At 64.9% G+C, this 19,163-nt stretch overlaps 1 protein-coding gene across 1 annotated transcript in view; it reads right to left on the bottom strand.

The window, feature by feature from the left end:
• The window catches only part of LOC119092557 (protein Shroom3), a 74,755-nt gene that overhangs the window by 22,570 nt on the left and 33,022 nt on the right, over window positions 1-19,163 (bottom strand). Inside the window, exons 3-5 of the mRNA XM_037215514.1 lie at window positions 13,146-15,195; window positions 9,280-9,402; window positions 2,622-2,695 (exon numbers count right to left, since the gene is read on the bottom strand). Coding sequence (XP_037071409.1) covers window positions 2,622-2,695; window positions 9,280-9,402; window positions 13,146-15,195 — 2,247 coding nt within the window. The remainder of the gene's footprint in view (window positions 1-2,621; window positions 2,696-9,279; window positions 9,403-13,145; window positions 15,196-19,163) is intronic.

A 19,163-nucleotide genomic window follows, 5' to 3' on the forward strand; every position in this document is an offset into this window, starting at 1 on the left:
CTGCGCACCCCTCTCCCTTCATCGGCGCTCTCTTCCTGTTACCGCGACCGAGTCCTGAACACATTCCAGAAGCCCCCACCACGGCCTTCCCCACAGGCTTTGTCAATAGGCGAGACCTCCGTGCCGACGTGCAAAAACGGCCTCTCTCACACCAGCCGGTCCATTCACGGCCTTTGTTTGATCGGAGAACGGTGGAGCGGGCGCGCGCGCGCGCGCTGGCGGTCGGCCGGCGGAGCGGGGCCGGGCCTGCCCGGATGCCCGGTGTGACGGACCACGCCGTTGTTACGCGTGGCTGGTGCCGGCGGCAGCGGCGGCCGTCCCCCGTCCAGCGCCGGCCTGCGCCTCCCACAACTGGAGCAGCGACCCAGGTGCGGTAGGCCCGCGCGTCCCGGAATGCCGGACGCCACACGCCGGCCGCGCTATCCGGCCATCGCCGGGACCGAGCAGGACACGCCACAGGCTGATCCGCCGGCTAATAGCAGGCGCAGGCGAAAACAAGGCGAGCCACTATCGCTCGTCAACGTCAGAAAACTAACACGGCGCGCGCGCGGGACAATCTTCCAAAACAGATCCATTAGTGGCGGCCGGCCGGCGGGCGGCCCGATCTGGCGGGAGCCTCTCCAGACGACGGGTGGTCCGGCGAGGCTGGCCGGGCAGCCTGGCAATTATGACGGCGCTAACGACAGAATGAGCGTCGGCTGCCCGGCACGCCCGCCAAAACATTCGGGGCAGGAACAACGCGCTCGCTCGCGGCGGCCGCCCGCCAGCACAACGGCGAAAGTGGGCAAGCGCTCGTGTGATGGTCGTCACGGTCCAGGTCGTGTGATCAAGCGCTCGTGTGATGGTCGTCACGGGCCAGGCCGCCCTCGGTGTCGCAGGCCCGTTTTTGCGGCAGCGATGTCGCCAGTGTGCATCCATTTTTCGCACGCAACGCGGCCCGGCCCGCGCAAGGACACGAGCGGAGAAACGCACCAAGGTCGCCTAATGAGAAATTCCGCGTTTTTCACGGTGCCTGTCGATGCGTTACCATAACAAAAGCGGCGCAATTAAAGCGATCGCGGGCGGGAGCGGCGGGGCGGTGGCGTCCACCGGGCCGGGCGCCAGCCTCCTGACCACCACATACGGTCCTGACGACCAGGTCCGGAGGACGGCGCCGCAGCACCCTCCTATCCCCGATACCGTGACCATTCCACTCTGCTTAATACGCATTTTTTGTGGCATCCGTCCGGACAAAACTCCGGCATCTATCAGCCGGCGCGGGAACAATGGAACGGCGCTGTTGTGGCGCGCCACCCATGGCCGTGTTTAAAAATGGTGGGCAGCCCCCGCCTGCCCAAAGGCCGCGGAACCGGGCCAATCTGCGCGGCATCGGGCACCGCCGGAGCCGAACACTTACCAGATGTTTAATGCCCGCGCCGCGCCAGAAGTAGGCTAAACGGAGAGCGTGCCCTACACAGCGCACCCGGTAAACTAGTGTCAGAATAGGCCATTGTGGTCGGATGGCGATTTATTCCAGCGCCGCCATTCTCGGGGCTGACGGATGCGCGCTACAGATCGGCCCGCCGCCCTTGTTTTTGTTGGAGCTTTGCTACATGTGCCGCGGGGTATTGGCCGAATTTCAAGTTCCACACGGAACTATCACTGTGGTGAGACTGCAATCAGGGCTAGCAGCAGCAGCCTGGAAACGGCGTCTGCAGTCAGACTTAACAGAATAAACCATGGGGAGCAAGCATCTGCCATTGGCAAAAGCAGGCATACTTGACCTGTCAGCATAATTTATCTACAACTCCATGGTGACCATTAAGTGGCGACATGTGCAGCTTAGCATGCTTTCTTGCGATCTGAATAAGAAACATCGCTTTTACAATCTGGAAGAAGCATGAAATGCACGCCTTTTGTCCGAACTCATGCTTTGAGGATTGGTGGGTTCAGCTTCAGACACTGCAAGTGCCACCATGGGGGCAGAAACGCAGCATTACGAGCATGTTTATGCTTAAGTAGAGTGCAGAATCTAGATTCCGGACTAACATGACATTTCGCTTCGTAGCATATTTGAATAAGCTCACCTTATGAAAGCTTATTTGCATCATGTTAGGCATCTTTACCAACTGCTGGATGGTAAATCCGTCCATGACATCACCTTCGAGTATAGAATGAGGAGGCACATCACAGCTGGTTGCGGAAGGAGCAGTCATGTGTCATACAAGTCACGGCCAACGATCACAGGTCAAGGGCTTACACACTAATTTATACACTACGTAAGCACAAATGCGTCATATATTTCAAAAGCGTCGTTGCATCAGTACGCCATTGCTGGTTTTCTGTCCGCTTCAGCGGGCTGAATGTCAGTCCTGGCTTCCACGAGACGCCTGGCTGACAGGTTACCAAATCCAGCTGGGCTTTGTTGGGCCCAGCAGGGGACGGAGGGCTGGGCTTCCGGCTGTCAGTGTCGAGCGTCCACAAACGGCCAACTAAAATACAGCGGCGCAAACAGACCGCCCTCGCTCTCGCTCCCTCCAAGCACCGCCGCTGGGCACCATGGTGATGGAGAGGTTACAGTAAAACGGAGGGATTGGTCGTGATCCTCTGACCCCGGCAGCCGGCCTCCCCAGCTCGCCCACCTGTTAGATTCGACGTCTGCAGTCGGTCCGGCCGGTAGGCTGCAGGCGGTGTCGGCACTGGGTAGCTCCGTGATCTGAAACGACAACAGCAAGCTTTTGTAAAAGATCCTCCTAGCACCGCAGGCCGTTATTATCATGTGCGGGCAATGGCAATACAGACCAGCCGTCCAGACAGCAGTCTTCAGTCATGTCGCCCGCAAATAGATCAGACATGTTGAGCGGTGGCGCCACCAAGTCTAGCTTTTTAAGCCACACGATAGATGGCAGTGCAAACCCACAGCCGTCGTTCATCTCCAAACCAAGTCGTTCCAAAATAAACATCGCCACGGTCGATTGTATTTTCGTCCCACGAAAACAGGTACAACGTGTGGCAAGTCAATCGTCTCGTTTTGGCGCGCCAGCCACCTCTCTGAAAGTAAATCCTCCCCACCAGCGTTCATAGCAGACCCACGAGGGCGCCGGCAGGGCGGGCTGAAACGACTGGCCGGTCTCAGCAGCCGCCATCAGTACGGTCATACCTACTCGGGTCAACAGGTAGCAGTTTTTTTGTTTTCTGATCGGCGCTGACAGGCTGCAGCTGGACAGGCCCGCCTGCTGTCCGACGGTCGGAGGTCGACGGTGGCGCCGCCACCGGACCAACCAGCCCTCGCCGTGCGGGCGACACCTGCGTCCATCCGTCTGGGCGATGCCCGCCCGAGCCCGAGACCACCTCCAAAGGCGCACTAGCAACCCTACTGTGCGGCGTCGCCGAAGGCGGCGACCAGCTCGACGCGCCGGCTTCCGCAGCCGCGGGAACGACGACCGGCGGCGTTCAGGGTCGCCGCCAAATTAATCAGCTGCCAATCGAACGGCGGTGGCGGCCTCAAACGACATGCGAAAACATCCTAGCAAAAAATAACGGCAGCCGTCGCCTGGGAATCAATTGGCCGGGCCGTGTTCAGGCATCGCGCGGCCGAGATTTAATTTCGTAATAAGCATCGCACGCCGCTGGGACGGCACCATTATTAATGACGAACACGACCGAATTGGGCGGCGCTGGCAGCGCGGCGGTGGCCGGCAGCGCAGGGCGCGATAAACCGCTGCCGAGAGCGGAGGCCGCGCTGCCGCCGCCGCCACCGGTCGGCCTCTCGGCTCGGGCAGGCGCGTCGCCGCCAGCGATCCATCACGCGAGAGGCGGCCGCGCGGCAGGGCTGCCGCCGCCTGCGAGCCCCACCGGCGCCGAACGGAAGCCCAATGTGTGCTAGACAATAACAGCGCGTCGGGCCGCTGATTATTCTCGGTCAACGGCGGCAGGCCGACCTGTCTCCCTGGGCTCGGCCCTGCGGACTGACGAGAGTGCAGCACGCGCCGTCCACATCGGACCAGACTCGACAATGGAGACGCCTCGAGAGCAGCGCACCTCACCCCATCAGCCGAGAAAGCGGAAAATCGTGTGGGCTCTCCGGGTGGCGCACAAAAACGGCCGGCACGAGGCACACAGACTGAGACCAAGCACGAGCTTTACCTGCAGTGAGGTGTGGGGAGGCGCGATGGTCGCCACTGAAGGGCGAGACAGTCACAAATCTGCCTGTGATCCGGTCAGAACATGACTTCGTCACAGGCCTGACGCCCACCAGCCACAGGCGGCGCGCCCTCAGGTGTTCAATGTTCAGAACATGAGTTCGTCACAAGTCTGACGCTCACCAGCCACAGGCGGCGCGCCCTCAGGTGTTCAATGTTCAGAACATGAGTTCGTCCCAGGTCTGACGCTCACCAGCCATAGGCGGCGCGCCCTCAGATGTTCAATGTTCAGGACATGAGTTCGTCACAAGTCTGACGCTCACCAGCCACAGGCGGCGCGCCCTCAGGTGTTCAATGTTCAGGACATGAGTTCGTCCCAAGTCTGACGCTCACCAGCCACAGGCGGCGTGCCCTCAGGTGTTCAATGTTCAGGACATGAGTTCGTCCCAAGTCTGACGCTCACCAGCCACAGGCGGCGCGCCCTCAGGTGTTCAATGGCATGCAGAGCGCACGCCACGCCCCGGGGCCGGTCTGCATACCTATGCAGCATTTACACCTCTATAGGAATTGAAGTGGTCTTATCAATGCCAACCTTAGACACACGCGGACATCAAAGGACTCGGCAGACGAAGAAGCGCCTCAGAAAGTGGGCGAACCAAACCAGTTTGAAGTCGTTTTACCATGCGTTATCACAGGACTAATGTTCCGCGTTCTCGCGAAGTGGGCAGCCGTGGCACCAGCGCCCCCCCCCCCCCCCTCCCCGTTCTATCTCTATGAGAGGCATGAAGCTTAAAATAGACACACCAGATTCCATGGGTGGATCCGTAAATGGCCGATGACGCATCTCGAGCGGGGCGAATACAAAAAAGGTGAGCCAGTTTGTAAAAATTATCCGCGATTTGTTTCCTTTTCCTCTGACATGTGCTCTGCACCATATTTGTCTCAGTAAAAGTTGCTTACACCTTCTGTGAAAACCAATAGTGTTATGTTTCGCTCGATTTTTCACCTTTGGGATCATGACCTGGTTGGCCCACCTTCTGAATCCGTCTCTGTCGAATATCACACGTGAAACGAACTTTGGACCAAATGGCTTCGATTTTCGGCAAGACCCCTCTGCATCAGGCGCCACGACGTTAGTTCCATCAGGCACGTACAGCCTAAGGCTGTTCTGAATCCCGCCAGGAGAAGAGCACGCAGACAGACAAGAAGGGTCGCCATACGCCCCGCGTAGACTTCGTGCCTCGAAAACACCAGGTCGGCACCGGTGAGCCCCAGAGAAGGACGTGAACCGGACGCGGCGATAAGTGCGCAGGGGCGCGTGCACCAGACGGGCGCGTCTCGATCCCAGGCATCGGCGGCGCCGTGACTGTGGCGGACTGGACTGCCAACCGCGTGCCACGCCCACGCGGACCTCTCGGCGACTCGCCTCAACAGCTCCAGGCTGACCGAGCACAGCACGTCCGGCCCCGGCCTCGGCCGCCGCCGCCGCCGCAGCGCAGGGCCTGGCACGGCTGGGCCCGGGGCGGCCCGGCCCGTAATCGGCCCACGTGGGAGCGCCGCGCCGCCGACCGACGTCCGCCCGTAGGACGGTGTGAAAACTGCCGGCAGTGCGGCGGCGCTCGTGCGGCCCGCCTCCGCGTCCGCCTGTGTGCCGCGGAGGCGGCAGCTCGGCCGCGGCCGCGGCGCCCAACAGCCAGCGGGTCAGCGTGGTCACGAGCGGCGGCGGCGGCGCGGCCGTTCATCAGCGGCGCATTCCAGCCCCGCCTGCAACGGCGGCGCGGTCACGGCGCGCGCCGCCGCAACTCTGGCGTGTCCCTCTGCCAGCCACGCCGGCCCGCTCCCCTCTTCCCCCCCCCCCCCCCTGTCGGGAATGCCACGCCGTCAATAAGCGTGATTGCCGGACGCCTGAGCACCGCGAAACGCCGGCACTGGTCGCATTGCTGTCGCTGACCGCAGACGGCTGACGCGTCGCAGCACTCCACAACTATGCCGCTGCGGCAGGGCATCACGCTGCGGCCGGCTCAACCATCGCCCACAGCCGCAGTCCTGCACGGCACGACGCCACTGTTGGTTCGCCCGCGTCTTTAGCTGTGACACCCTCGCCGATGGTCGCTGATGATCGCCGCAGAGAGGTACCGCGCCGTGGCAGCCGTGCGCTGACTCCGGCGAGATCGGCGCCGCCCGTGACGCGTATCCCTGCACGCGCCGGCCGCCTGCCGGCCGCCTTTGTTGCCGGACCGTGATTTACACGCCGACTGGAGCCGGAGAAAAGAGGTCGCTGGCGTGCCGGCCGGCCGTAACAGCCCGCTGACCGGGTCAGCAGCGGGCGGACGGCCGGGCGCCGGTCTGTGGCAGCCGCCGCTCACAGGCACGCGCGACGCTCGGCCCACCACGCCCCCGCCCCGCTGTCCTTCATGCGTTGCGCTCGGCCACTGTGACCGCAGGCAAGTGGGCGTGACAAAGGGTGGACAACGAGCCGTCCGCAAGCACACCATCTAATGAGCTACGTGTTTATTACACTGCTGGGAAAAGTTTGTAACAGAAAAGCTGCAAAAATCATGATAATACAAGTGTAATGCTTGGAACCGTCTGTGCTGTTAAATGACACTGATTAGAGACAAATGTTGCACGTGCAATGAGATTCAAAAAAGCTTAACTATCTATAAGCGGCATCAGTGAGGCTCACGATAGCTCAGAGCACAGGGGTTGTCACATGGTCTTCTTTCCACAGAAACGCAGCGTGTTCCTCTCTCGTCGCGCCTGCGGCGCAGTGTTCGGCGCAGTGCTCAGCCCAACCTCACAACGCCACGGCGTCGGGGTGGCGAGCTGGCCGCGAGCTACTCCAGTAGAGCAGACCACTAGACGGCCGTCCGAGACCGGCCGCGGCCGGCCGGCGGAGCCCTCCAGCCGCCGCTCGACTGGCCGTCTGCGGGCGCTGCACACCTCCGACGCCATGTCGCCCGGTAACGGCCGCCGCCGCTCAGATCCGCGCACGCCGCAGGCCGCCGACGCCGCGTGCATCAAGACATTCATGGAGATTTTACGGTCAACGCGCGTCGTTTAGCGCCGTCGTAAAAGCCGGTCCAGCATTATTCGGCTGCCGGCGACGGCGCGGCGCGCCGGCCGGCCGGGGTCAGAGCGCAGGTCATTGATACCGGACGGCGGCATCAGGACCTGTAGTCGCCGGCCGGGGCGGTCACATCAGGTCACATCAGGTCACAGCAGGCAGTCACATCAGGCGCCGGGATGCCTCCGCCTGCCGCCGCCATCGTACGTCGCTCCCGACCGGCTCAGGGCGCGGCGGAGCGGCACTCGTACGACCGCCGGTCCCTAAACACGCGGTCGGCACTCCGGCCCGGTCCGACCGCCGGTCCCTGAATACGCGGTCGGCACTCCGGCCCGGTCCGACCGGCAGAGGCGGAGAGGCCGGTCGGCAGCGCAGCCAGAGGCCCGGCGCGGCACGACGTGACGAAAGCCCGCTCGCTCGTCAGTTTATCGACGGCAAAAAGGCGGCGTCGGCCGGCCGCACCGCACAGTAAAAAGGCCCGCCGGATCACGGGCCGATGTGAACGCACCGGCCGGAATGTCGACTGATAGTGGCTGCATGCCGGGGCCGCCGGGGCCACCGCGTGTACTTCCAGCGCAGGCCGCTGACGCAGCCGGTTTGGCTCCCCTTGTTTTCATCAGACATAAGAGAAGTGGAAAAAGAGGGGCATTTGCGGCGGACGAGTGTTTCGACGAAGATGTTGTAAGGCGACGAGGGTCTGAACAACATATACCTTAATTACAAATGACGCTGTTGCATCTGTTGTTGAATATCACCAAACGATGGTCTGCAAGTCAACGTACTCCGCAAAGTACGCACAAATGGTATAAACGTAACGAACAGCGACCACAGTCAGACTGGCGCTGTTTACCTACCATGAGTGAACATCTCAAGCTTTGCTTCACACCTCGCAATTTGGTTTGTTACCCGCGCCGCAAGCGTGGGGCCCTGATGATTATAACTTAACACAGGCGCCGGACAAAATCTACCAAAACATGTATAAACGTCACGGACAAGATCTACCAAAACATGTATACACGTCACGGACAAGATCTACCAAAGCATGTATACACGTCACGGACAAGATCTACCAAAACATGTATACACGTCACGGACAAGATCTACCAAAACATGTATACACGTCACGCCTAAAAGAAATGCCAAGGACGCGTGTCACAAGCATGCACACGAGATCGAGACATTTTGATAGGGTGGTTGGCGCAGGCGGCAAACCGCATTCTTCAGTCGATATGGGACGAAATTGAAAACAACTCATGTCGTTCCGTGTCATGCTCCAGCAAATCAACTTTCGATATCATCATTGAAAGGGAACCATTACTAAAACAAACACCAATGCAGTGTTGAGATGCCGCAGGCAGAAAGCTAAACTGTGCCACCATTGATCACCACGGGCAGGTAAATAAACCCTCAGAAAGAACGGATGCCGGCTGCTCAGAGGCCACGTATCTGGCACAGGCCAGCGAACACTCTAATTGAGCTCTCATGATGTTTTTTAACGCGGGCTTAATTTTCGACAACACCTCCCAGGCGGTGTAATTTGGCACGAACGCGAGGCACGCAGCTCGCTGGCCGACAACACGTCGGCGAGGAGCTCGGCTTTGGTCGGCTGCGGGCACTGGGTCTCCGGGGGGCCGCGATGGAGGAGACTCGACGCGGCGGCACTGCCACGCGGCACGAATGCGTCACAGACCGACACACCCAACGCCGCAGCACGCAAAAACAAATTGAAGGCGAGGCCGTCAATTTTCGGGGTGCGGAACCAGGCGACGTGTGTGGAGACCGGCACCGATCATTTATTACCGCCCCCTGAATCCCACGATGTCAATGCGACGAAACGAAGCGTAACGATCCATTCACGCGTCAGTTAACTTCGATTCGAGTGCGCTGTGTTCTGTTTTAAAATATGTACTAAACAAGCACGGGCAGCAGTCCAGCTCTCCGACGTACAGCGTCCAACCGAATCACAAAGCCGCGGCTTCCGTCCATACCAAATCATGCGGCGGCGTCGCAAGACCCACTCCAGCCTCACCGTCGGGCGATGAGGGCGGCCGTCCCTGCCCAGCGGGCGCGCATCGTCACGACTCTGCCTACCTGTACCTGCACGAGTGGTGGTCCCTCCCAGTACTCGTACACCGGCTCCTCCTCTGCCTGCACGGCCCGGCTGCTGGTGTGCGAGCGGCGGGTGGGGCGCGGCGCTGCCTCGGCCCCGGTGCGCTCCGCCCGCGCCCTCAGCACCGCCCACACAGCCGCTGCCGCCGCGCGCGCTGCCGCCGCCGCCGCCAGCAGGGCGAGCACGACCCAGCGAAGCCCGAGCACGAGCGAGGCCACGTCCGGAGCGGCCATCGCGGCGGCGGCGCGACGTAGGGCACGCAGCGTGCGGCGCCAGGCGGGCGCGGCCGCCAGCTGCTCCAGGCCGGGTCGGCAGCGGGCGAGCGCACGCCCGATTTCTGGACGATACCAGTACAGGGCAGACGCCAACGTCACTGCCGCGGCCGCCATAGCGCCGCCGCTGGGCCCGTCCCGCGCCCGCGGCCGCCGGCGACACTCTGCACCGGCTGCCGCCACCGACTACAGTCAGGCGGGCGGGCGCTATTTTTGTGAGGGCGTGCCGAACGTCGGGCGGAGTCGGAGCGCGAGCTCACTGCGATCGCGCACTCAGGTCTGGCTGAGTCACGGCCAGCGACTGAGAGTCACGGGGCTTCACGCGGGACCGGAGCCATACGTCACGGCGCGCATGCGTCACCGACGGCGCCATCGCGCCACCGTCGCTGTCGCCGCACACGCGATGCCGGCCCAGCAAGGTCGACTGACGGGACCACCGCCCGCAGCGACATCGACGGGAACGGATCCACAGCCACCCATAACGTGGCAGATGGCGGTCATGTGTTCGGGCGCAGCCGGCCGGCTGTGGACAGCGCGGGCGGCCCGACCGGCCGCCAGTGGCGACCACGGGCGCGGCTGCGGGCCGCGCGGCGCTCGACCGTCTCCGCCAACGGGTGCCGGTCGCCCGGCTGCGGTCGGTCGCCCGGACGCCGGCTTGGGAGAGTCACGCAGCGTTGGAACGACTTCAGACGCGGTGACAAACGGCTGGCGCAGAGGCGGGTGGCCGCCGGCCGTGACGCGGGCGCGGCCGGCGGCCACCCGCCGGAACCGGCGCCGCCACGCAGCGCGGAACCGGGTAGCCCGGCGCCGGCAACACGGTGCCGGCCCTGGTCCGACGCCCGGCGCCGGCAACACGGCGCTGGCCCTGGTCCGGCGTCCGGCGCCGGCAACACGGCGCTGGCCCGGCCCGGCGTCCGACGCCCGGCGCCGCTCACAATGTTCGGCTTTTTATCAGCGGCATCGTTCGTACAACCGATTGTACGCGTGAACGTACCCGGACGTGACTGGTCGCGTCACGCAGATAGAGGCTGGCCACGCGTCGCGAACACTCGACCACACGCCAAAGAGGCCCACCTGAGGCATTAATAGCCGTGCCATGTTATACCGCACTGCATCAGCGCACGGGGGCGCGGCGGCAACAGACGGGTCACAGGGGTCGTGATGACGTCACCAACCCCAACCCGGGTGCTGCTGGCCGGGCCGCACCACAACACGCACACACCCCTTCCTAATCAGACCTCCGGGAAGCACAGGCGGCGTCGCGGAGTTTCGGAGGCGGGAGCGCCGCCGCCATAACGCCTCAACGCGACCACTAACTGAAAAACCTCATCCCAAGATGCCTAAAGCTTTGTCTGCAAACCAACAAGAACGCAACTGACGTTTCAACAGCCTTGGTTAGCATGTTCTGTTACACAGCACGCCCGACGGCAGCTGCAGGTAAGACGCGTTGGACCGCCACTCCAGAGCGCTGACGTGGGCTACTGCAATCCTGGCCGCCCAAGCACAATATATCTGTATGAGCCTAACTGGTACTTTGCGAAAAATAGCCATGAGAGACTGGCCACCTTGCGTAATGACTAACGTCATTAGGCTCCTTCCGGGCAGGAAATGAACCAGTGTGAGCTGGTTCAAAATTCACGCGAAATGACGTACAACTCGCTGGCGGTCGACCTGCCGGCGGGTTGTATGGCTTTCTCAGGCCTCTCAGCCAGTGCGTCCACCAAGGTACTTGTGATTGCTTCCCATGGCTCAGCAGAACACGCAGATGATGGCAGCCGGCGGCGGTGCGACACCGGACGCTGTCCGGCCTGTGCGTCCGGCTAATTGGACCCCCGCCTCAGCCGGAGACACCACGAACCTCTCTTGGAGACAATGGCCAGCGACAACACAGAAGCGGCGAAGGAAACAGACGGCGAACACTTTACACCAGTGGTATACAAACCAAGCGACGAGGTCCACTTCCGGACGAGGGCCACTGGCCGCACGGGACGGACCGCAGGGGGAGGGGACGCTGCCGATCCGTCTCAGGCCCTGCTGATGGCCACCGACCACCACCCAGCACAAACACTGGAAAACTCAGCCTTTCCACCGCTCCTCAGCTAAGGACCTTTGCGTTCTGATTACGGAGGGCAGCAGTAATCAGCAATTTAGTGACCTGATCAAATTTAGATATCGCGTTAGAAAGCGACGTTGTTTTTCGGTGCCGTGGCAAAGCCAGCCGTCGCTCTCCGGCGACGCGATATCAGACGGTCATTATGGAGAAAGGAGAAACCAAAGCCGCTGCAAAGTGCGCTCCACGCGTCTGTGTTTGGCGTGCCGGGCGCGGCCGGAACCCTATCTCCAGCCGCATCTAATTTGTCAGCGGCACCGGTCGTCTGAGCCGTCCAAACAGTCGGGCTGCGGGGCTGGTGACGGCGGCGCGGCGGCGTGTGGCGCCCGAGAGGTGAGGCAGACCAGGGTCGCGATCAGGGCGCGTCGATCCGGCGAGACCGCGCGCGCGGCCGCCCCAACACACAGACCGTGGTCGGACGGGTGGACGGCTCGTGGCCAGGTATCGCCAACTGAACATTGGCCCGTCAGACGAGCCGCGATAGTCACGGACAGGCGTTCCGCGGCCGACAAGGGAGTTCATGGCTGGATAAACAGACCGTGGCCACAGCGAACAGTCTGTGATCTGACCGCACAGACCGCAGTTCAGGCGGGTACGCCGCGGTCCGAAAGGCCAGACCGCGGCCCGACCAGCCGTGTGGTGATCCTCCGAAAAGGTCAACTGAGGTGGTCCCGTCAGAGAGGCTGAGGGTGGCGTGGACGCCCCGGCAGCCGCCGCCTGGCGCGGCCAGTGGCGCGACTTTGGCGATTCAGCACGCCGCCACGTGCTGGCCGCGGCCCGGCGCCGCCCGAAGGCCGGCTGGCCAACATATGGGACAGCGGCGCCCGGCGCGCGCCCGCCCGATACCATCACCGCCGCACAGTACGGTGCGACGCATCTGATGCCGCCGCGCACGCCGGCTGAATGCCCCGACCGAGGCCGCGCCGGCCCATAAAGACGTCGTGGGACCATCCCCGGACTGCACCGTTTTTGTGTCGGACGCCTGTTTACGTTCGAGCGCGTCGCGCACGCTGGCGTTTCGACACATGTGGCTCATTAGGCCGCTTGTCCAAGTGGAAGACGGGTCTTCATTTGCCGGGCCTGGACATGGCGCAACGACGAGGCACAGGCCCGGTACGGTCGCGGCCACGAAGTCACAAAGCGTGGACAAGCGTGACGTCAGTTGCCGCCAGGGCCAACAGGCGTTCCACATTTCAGGCCGGCCGCGGACACCGGATTGTGGGCCGTATTCGTGGGCGGTGCCCGGCAGAAGCTCCCATTCGCCGGGCGGCTGGGGCCGGCCGGTGCTCACCTTTGCGCCGCGGGCGGCGTGCGCTGTCTCGGCCGGGTCGGCGCAGCTGCCGTGGCTGCTGCGGCTGCTCTGGGTGCTGGTGCTGGCCGTGGTGCGGTCGGAGGCGGACGAGGAGCGGCGGGACGGACCGCGGCCACCGGGCCGGCCCGGCGGCGAGCCGCGCGGTGGCCGCGCTGTCGCAGAGTCCGGCTGCAGCGCCTCCGGCACGCGCCACAGCGTGGGTCCGGCCCGGTAGCCGCGCTCATGCTTCTCGGGCACCTTGGGGTCGGCCGGCGGCTGCGGCGCGGCCGCCCGGCTCATCTGTCGCTCGTAGTAGGACATGACGGCCTGCTTCTGGATGGCCTTGAGCGCGGTCGGGTGGTGGCCAGGCCGGCGGCGCGGCTCGGCCTCGGCCGGCAGCGGGCCGCGATACCGCTCAGAGCTGGCGGAACGAGCTGACGAGCGCGGCCGCGCTCGCTCCGCCGCCGCTGCCGCCTGCTCCTGGCCGCGGCCCGCGCGCACCGCCGCCCCGGTGCCCTCATCGCCGGCAGACGGCGGCGACGCGTCGGCCTCGGGACGCGCGCCGCGCCACGACCACTTGTCGGCCAGCAGATTCGGTACCGACTTGGAGTGGAGGTCGCGGCGCGACTCGCGCGACTGACTCTCCAGAGCCTTGATGCGGTCGGTGACGGACGGTGGCTTGCTGTAGTCGATGGCGGGCGAGCGGGATGACTTAGGCGAGCCGCGCGCGTCCACCGTGTCCTGCTCGCGCCCCGCCAGCATCGTCTCGTCCATGCTCTTGGCCAGCTTGAACTCGGGCCGGTGGCGGGCGGCAGTTGGCACGTTCTCCGGGAGCAGGCGCTGCGGCGGCCTGACGCGCGAGCTGTGCGCGATCTGGGCATCCGGCTGAGGATCGGAGCGGCTGGTGGCCGAGCTCACCACGCTGATGTCGCTGAACGATCCGTACAGCCGCATCGTTTCGCCAGAGCTGTTGCTGCTGCTGTAAGTGACAACGGTGGCGACACTGTCGCGGCCGCTACGCGGCTGGCCCTCGGCTTCGGCGCGCTCGCCGCTCCACGCCGGCTCGGCCGCGTCGCCGTCCTCCACGGGCGACATCACGATGTCGCGGCGCAGCTGGTCCAGGAATGGTGTGCACAGACTGCGTGGTCCCAGATCCTCTGGAAACGCCTCCTGCCGACGGAACTTGTCGTCGTAGTCGCGCTCCGGCGGACTCGGCACCGTGTAGTCCTTGTCACCCGGCTCGCGGCCGTCTCGGTCGATCACTGGAAACTTGTCGTCGCGCGGCGACTCGGACTTCTCGCGCACGTCCGGCGCCAGGAACGACTCGGGACCAATCCGCTCGCACTTCTCCATCACCGTGTTCAGCTGCTGCTGGAACGTGGCGCTCAGCGACTTCTTGGGCAGCGGCCGCGTATAGCCGGCGGCGGCGGCACGGTCCGACGGGTACTCGGTGTGGTCTGTCCACGACTTGGACCGGTAGCTGCCGCCGGAGAGCGGGCCCGAGTCGGGCTCGGCTGCCGCCGGCACCGGCCACGACGGATACTTCTCGTGGCCGGCCCCGTAGCGGATGTGCGTCAGGCTGGCCGGGTCACGCTCGGGTACGTCCGTCGCCAGCGCACGGTCAATGTCTTCCAGGTCGTACGTGAGCGACTCGCCGTCGGGCAGGCTGGCAGTGTCGGACGCCGCGTCCGACGAGGCAGGCAGCGGCGGCGGCGGCGGCGGAGGGGGCGGCGGCGGCGGCGGCGGCGGCTCGGCCGGCAGCGAGTCGTGCGACGACGCTGGCCGGAACTCGACCGCGGCTCCGTAGCCAACGGCGCGGGCGTCGGCCGGGCCGCGGGCCGCCTCCTTGCCGTAGAACAGACCCTGGTAGGAGGCGTGCGAGCGGCCGTCCTCGTCCGAGTGGCCGGAGAGGGAGGACCCCTGGCGGCCGTGCAGCGTCAGCGTCTGGTCCGAGCCGCCGGCCAGCGCCGTCCGCTGGCGCGAGTGCAGCTGGTACGAGGACGAGCGCAGGTGATTGGCGTACGCCTGCCGCTCGCGCTCCTCGTCCCACATGGCCGACGCCGTGCCAGCTGCGTAGTTGTACACCATGCCGGCAGGCGTCACCGCATGCTGCGTCAGCGAAGGCGTCGACTGTGAGTACGTGAGTGGCAGCTCCGAGGCGCCGCGGCTCGCCGAGGGCGCCGGCTGCTCACCCGCTGCCGGCGACCGCACCCGACCGCTGCTGCTGCAACAAGGCGCCGACGAATTAGGTCACGGCGCTATCATGGCATCAATGCTGGGCGCAGGTAATTATCGCATTCAAATGAGTCGACACACCACACTGACCCGGCGCCGCTGGTCGGTTTGATAGGCACATTCGGCTGAGAGAGATCAATTGGCCGGGTCGAGGGACCGACGCAAAACCATCGGCAGGCCGCCTCCACATTAGCCTCGATACAGCGGTCGCGTGACGTGGTGCATACACCACGAAACAATGGAGTCATTGAGACACCACACACGCACACATCTATCTCGTCAAGGATCCGGCGCCACAAAGCGCGAGCCATGACATCGTGCAATATGCCTTGTGCACCGTTAAAACAAACGTCGCCGACCCCGCGCCCGTTACCCAACGCTACAGATCGCCCCCTGCGAGTGGCGCGCAATTACAGACGTCCTAACCACGCGCAAGGTCGCCAGGGTTGTGTGACTCTCTCATGGTTAGTGCAAATTATTTGCCTCTCAGCAACGGAGCCGGGCTGAAACGCAAGCGGAAGTGAGCACCAGACGGCAACCGGGTGGACTCAGTCGGCGCCAACCCCATGACGCAAACAAGCCCCGTCATCAGCGAATGGGTGCAGCAGGTCACGCACAGGTCCGCCGTAAGAGTGGCGGGGTGGCTTCACATGACGCCGAGTCGCCTTGGAGCGTGCGATCGGCCAGCGGATGGGACGCCACGTCCTCGTGGCGTGGGTGGAAGATCGCCAAGATACAAGTTTGCCAGATCGCCAGATAGCTGCGGCCAGTTTCGCTTTTTCAATAATCCGGCTCATACAAGGATAGCATCTGATGAGTCAAACACTGGACAATCGCAGCGCAACACAACCGGCTCGTCAGCGCCGTGTGGGAACGTCGCGTCGCCCCCGGTCCCACGTGTCGCAACAGACGGACGGGCCATCCACGGCCCCCAGTGGCCGACGCTGCGCCCACCAAAAACGCCACCATAAATACAGGCTAACCAGGGGACACCGTTGGTGTTGACACCTGGGGGATGGAGCTCGCGCCCACCCCTTCACGGCCGACCGCCGACGCACCATGCTTCACCGATAAAAAATGATAATGGCACGGCGCCGGCGGCGGCGGCTGCGGCGGCGGCCGACGTGCGGCGAGCCGGCGCGGCCTCTTTTTACGGCCGGCTGTGCCAATGACCGTCGGCCGAGAGATGGGCAGCGGCCCGGTCCAGGCCCCGCACCCCTGGCCTAGGCCGGCCGCGGCAGCGTTCCGACCGCCACTCAGCCACCACCTCAGCCGATTACTGCACGTGCGAGCGTGCACATTAAGCCCATGGTCCGCCGAGCCCAGCCGGGCCACATCAACGGCCGGGCCGCTGCCCATCGGGCGACTTGCGGCTATATGGGCGGGTCAGGGAGGGTTAGCCGACACGCGCGCGCAGTTCCAGCCCTAAAGCTGGCGAGCGGCACGCCACGGCTGATGCAAGAGCGGCGGCGAACCGGGCGGAGCCCAGCTCCGGCCCAGAGAGGCGCCCCCATGACGCACGGCCGGCCACTCGGCGCCACTCTAATTGCGGAACTCTCCGATGCATGAATTTATGAATTAACCGATGCTCCAAACAACAATGGAAAATAACGAACAGGGCGAGAGTTACTGGCGGCGTCCGTCCGACAAAAAGAGTGAGGCATGAGGTGGAAAGTCAACAATTCAGGGGAAGCCCGGCCGCTGCATTGAGCAGACGCATTCCTCGGTGGTGGAAGAGATGGGCTGCCGCCACGCGGCAGGCAGACGTAACCCAGCGGTGAGACCAGCCGACCACGGGTGGACCGGCCAGACGCCAAAGATCCGGCCCGCTGGAGGCCGGGCGCCAGAGATCCAGCCCCCGGCAGGCCGGACGTCAGAGATCCAGCCCCCGGCAGGCGGGACGTCAGAGATCCGGCCTCCAGCAGGCCGGACGTCAGAGATCCAGCCCCCGGCAGGCCGGACGTCAGAGATCCGGCCCCCGGCAGGCCGGACGTCAGAGATCCGGCCTCCAGCCGGCTACACGGCCGGCCGGTCAGGGGACGCGAGCCCCGGAGAAATCGGCCGCCCAGCGGGCACCGGCCCACCGTATGCAAATGCTTCCAACTGACACATATTTGAGTGTCACCCTCCTGGCGTCTGGCTAAATGGAGACGGGAGATGGCACAGGCGGGGCGCCGTCCGCCGCCGCTGGACAAACACGGCGCCATCGGTTAGCGTGCCGGCGGGCCGAGCCGCTGTGAACGGTCGGAATGTGGCGCCGCCGGATCTGGAGAGCGGACTGGCACGGCCCCTGACCGGGCCGGCGCCGAGCGCCACTCCCTTCCTCGGCGTTCGCCACGGCAGCGCTCCTGGCTGATGGCCGGGCGATAGTGCCTGCTCAGCGCGCCGGCGCCACACAGATGACCGGCCGGCGGCGCGGCGGTGGCGGCGGCTGCTGGCACCATTATGCAACCTGGTCATCGGCTGCACGCGCGTCCAGCGGGTTGGCGTCAGATGGCGGCGCTGCCGGTGATCGAGCCGGAGCGGCGGCCCTCGCGGCCGGCAGGCGACCGCGCTGTCGGCGGCAGCCAGCGGCGTCGCCAGATGCACCACTCGGCAGCCGTGAGAGGTGGTCGGACCGGCGGGCCGGGGCCGGCCGGCGCCAGTCGAGGGTGTGCCGGAATGTCCGCCTCGGCCCCCAGCCCGGCCGGACCAGGCCCGGGCCACCGCTGCGCCCGTCCGGCAGGTCTCGGCTTGATGACGGCGCTACGCCGCGCAACTCTACCTCCAATCATAAACACGGCTATCGCGCCCACCGCGCTTCCGTGCCACCCGACGCTTCCGGGCCGCTGATGCCGCTGACGCCGACAGACCCCGGCAGACTTTGATAGACTTCGGTGGAGAGGCGGCCACCGCCCTCAGTCGAGCAATGCCACGTCGCGAAACGCGCTGATTGCTTGCACTCGCGGGACGTGAACATAGCACGATGCGGACGGTGCGAAACCAAACACTCGCCTTCGCATTCCGCTGCATAATGCTGTTCGTGCCCCTTCCCGATAGGTCCGAAGGGCTTTTTCATTGCCGCCTCGACCGGGAAGTCACGCGCTCTTCGGCCACATCCGACCAGGTGCCTTCAATAGAAGCCGGATGGGAGGCCCACCGCGATCGCCGTCAATACCATACCGCGAGTGCCGGCACCGATCACAGGACGTGCCGCACCGAGGAGGTGTCATCCGCCGAACGCATTCCAATCAGCGGTCACGGCGGCCGGGCCGCGCTCGGAGCGCGGCGCGCCGCCGCTTCCGTTCCGCAGCCGGCCGCTAATCCGGTAATGGGCGGCCGACGGCGGTGCGTGACCGTGTGACCGCGGCGCCGACCAGCGCCAACCGGCACCGACCGGCACCAACCGGCGCCGACCGGCACCAACCGGCGCCGAGGCCCGACCAGCGCCGACTGGTACCGACAGGCGCCGAGGCCCGACCAGCGCCGACTGGTACCGACAGGCGCCGTGGCCCGACCACCGCAGACCGGTACTGCGGCCCGACCAGCGTCGACCGGCGTCCGGGGCGCCACCAGCGCCGACCGGCACCGCCCGGCGCCGAGGCCCGACCAGCGCCGACCGGCACCGACAGCCGCCGTGGCCCGACCAGCGCGCACGTACGCGGCAGCGTGGCCGCGTGCGCCGCCTCCCAGACGCCGGCAGGGTCAGGTGGCCTGGCAGGAATCGGCTGCGGATGACCCTGACGGCCCCGCCTGGGCGGCCGGGCGGCGCGTGCAGTGGGGAGATTCGGCCAGTTCTTCCCGGTGGCGTCGATGATGGCTGATGGTGGCCAGGACTGTCCGGCAGGCGCCCGGCCACGGCCAGGAGCCAGGACTGTCCGGCAGGCGCCCGGCCACGGCCAGGGGCCAGGACTGTCCGGCAGGCGCCCGGCCACGGCCAGGGGCCAGGACTGTCCGGCAGGCGCCCGGCCACGGCCA

Source organism: Pollicipes pollicipes, unplaced genomic scaffold, assembly GCF_011947565.3.
Source record: "Pollicipes pollicipes isolate AB1234 unplaced genomic scaffold, Ppol_2.1 Scaffold_3447;HRSCAF=4054_pilon_pilon_pilon, whole genome shotgun sequence".
NCBI lineage: Eukaryota > Metazoa > Arthropoda > Thecostraca > Pollicipedomorpha > Pollicipedidae > Pollicipes > Pollicipes pollicipes.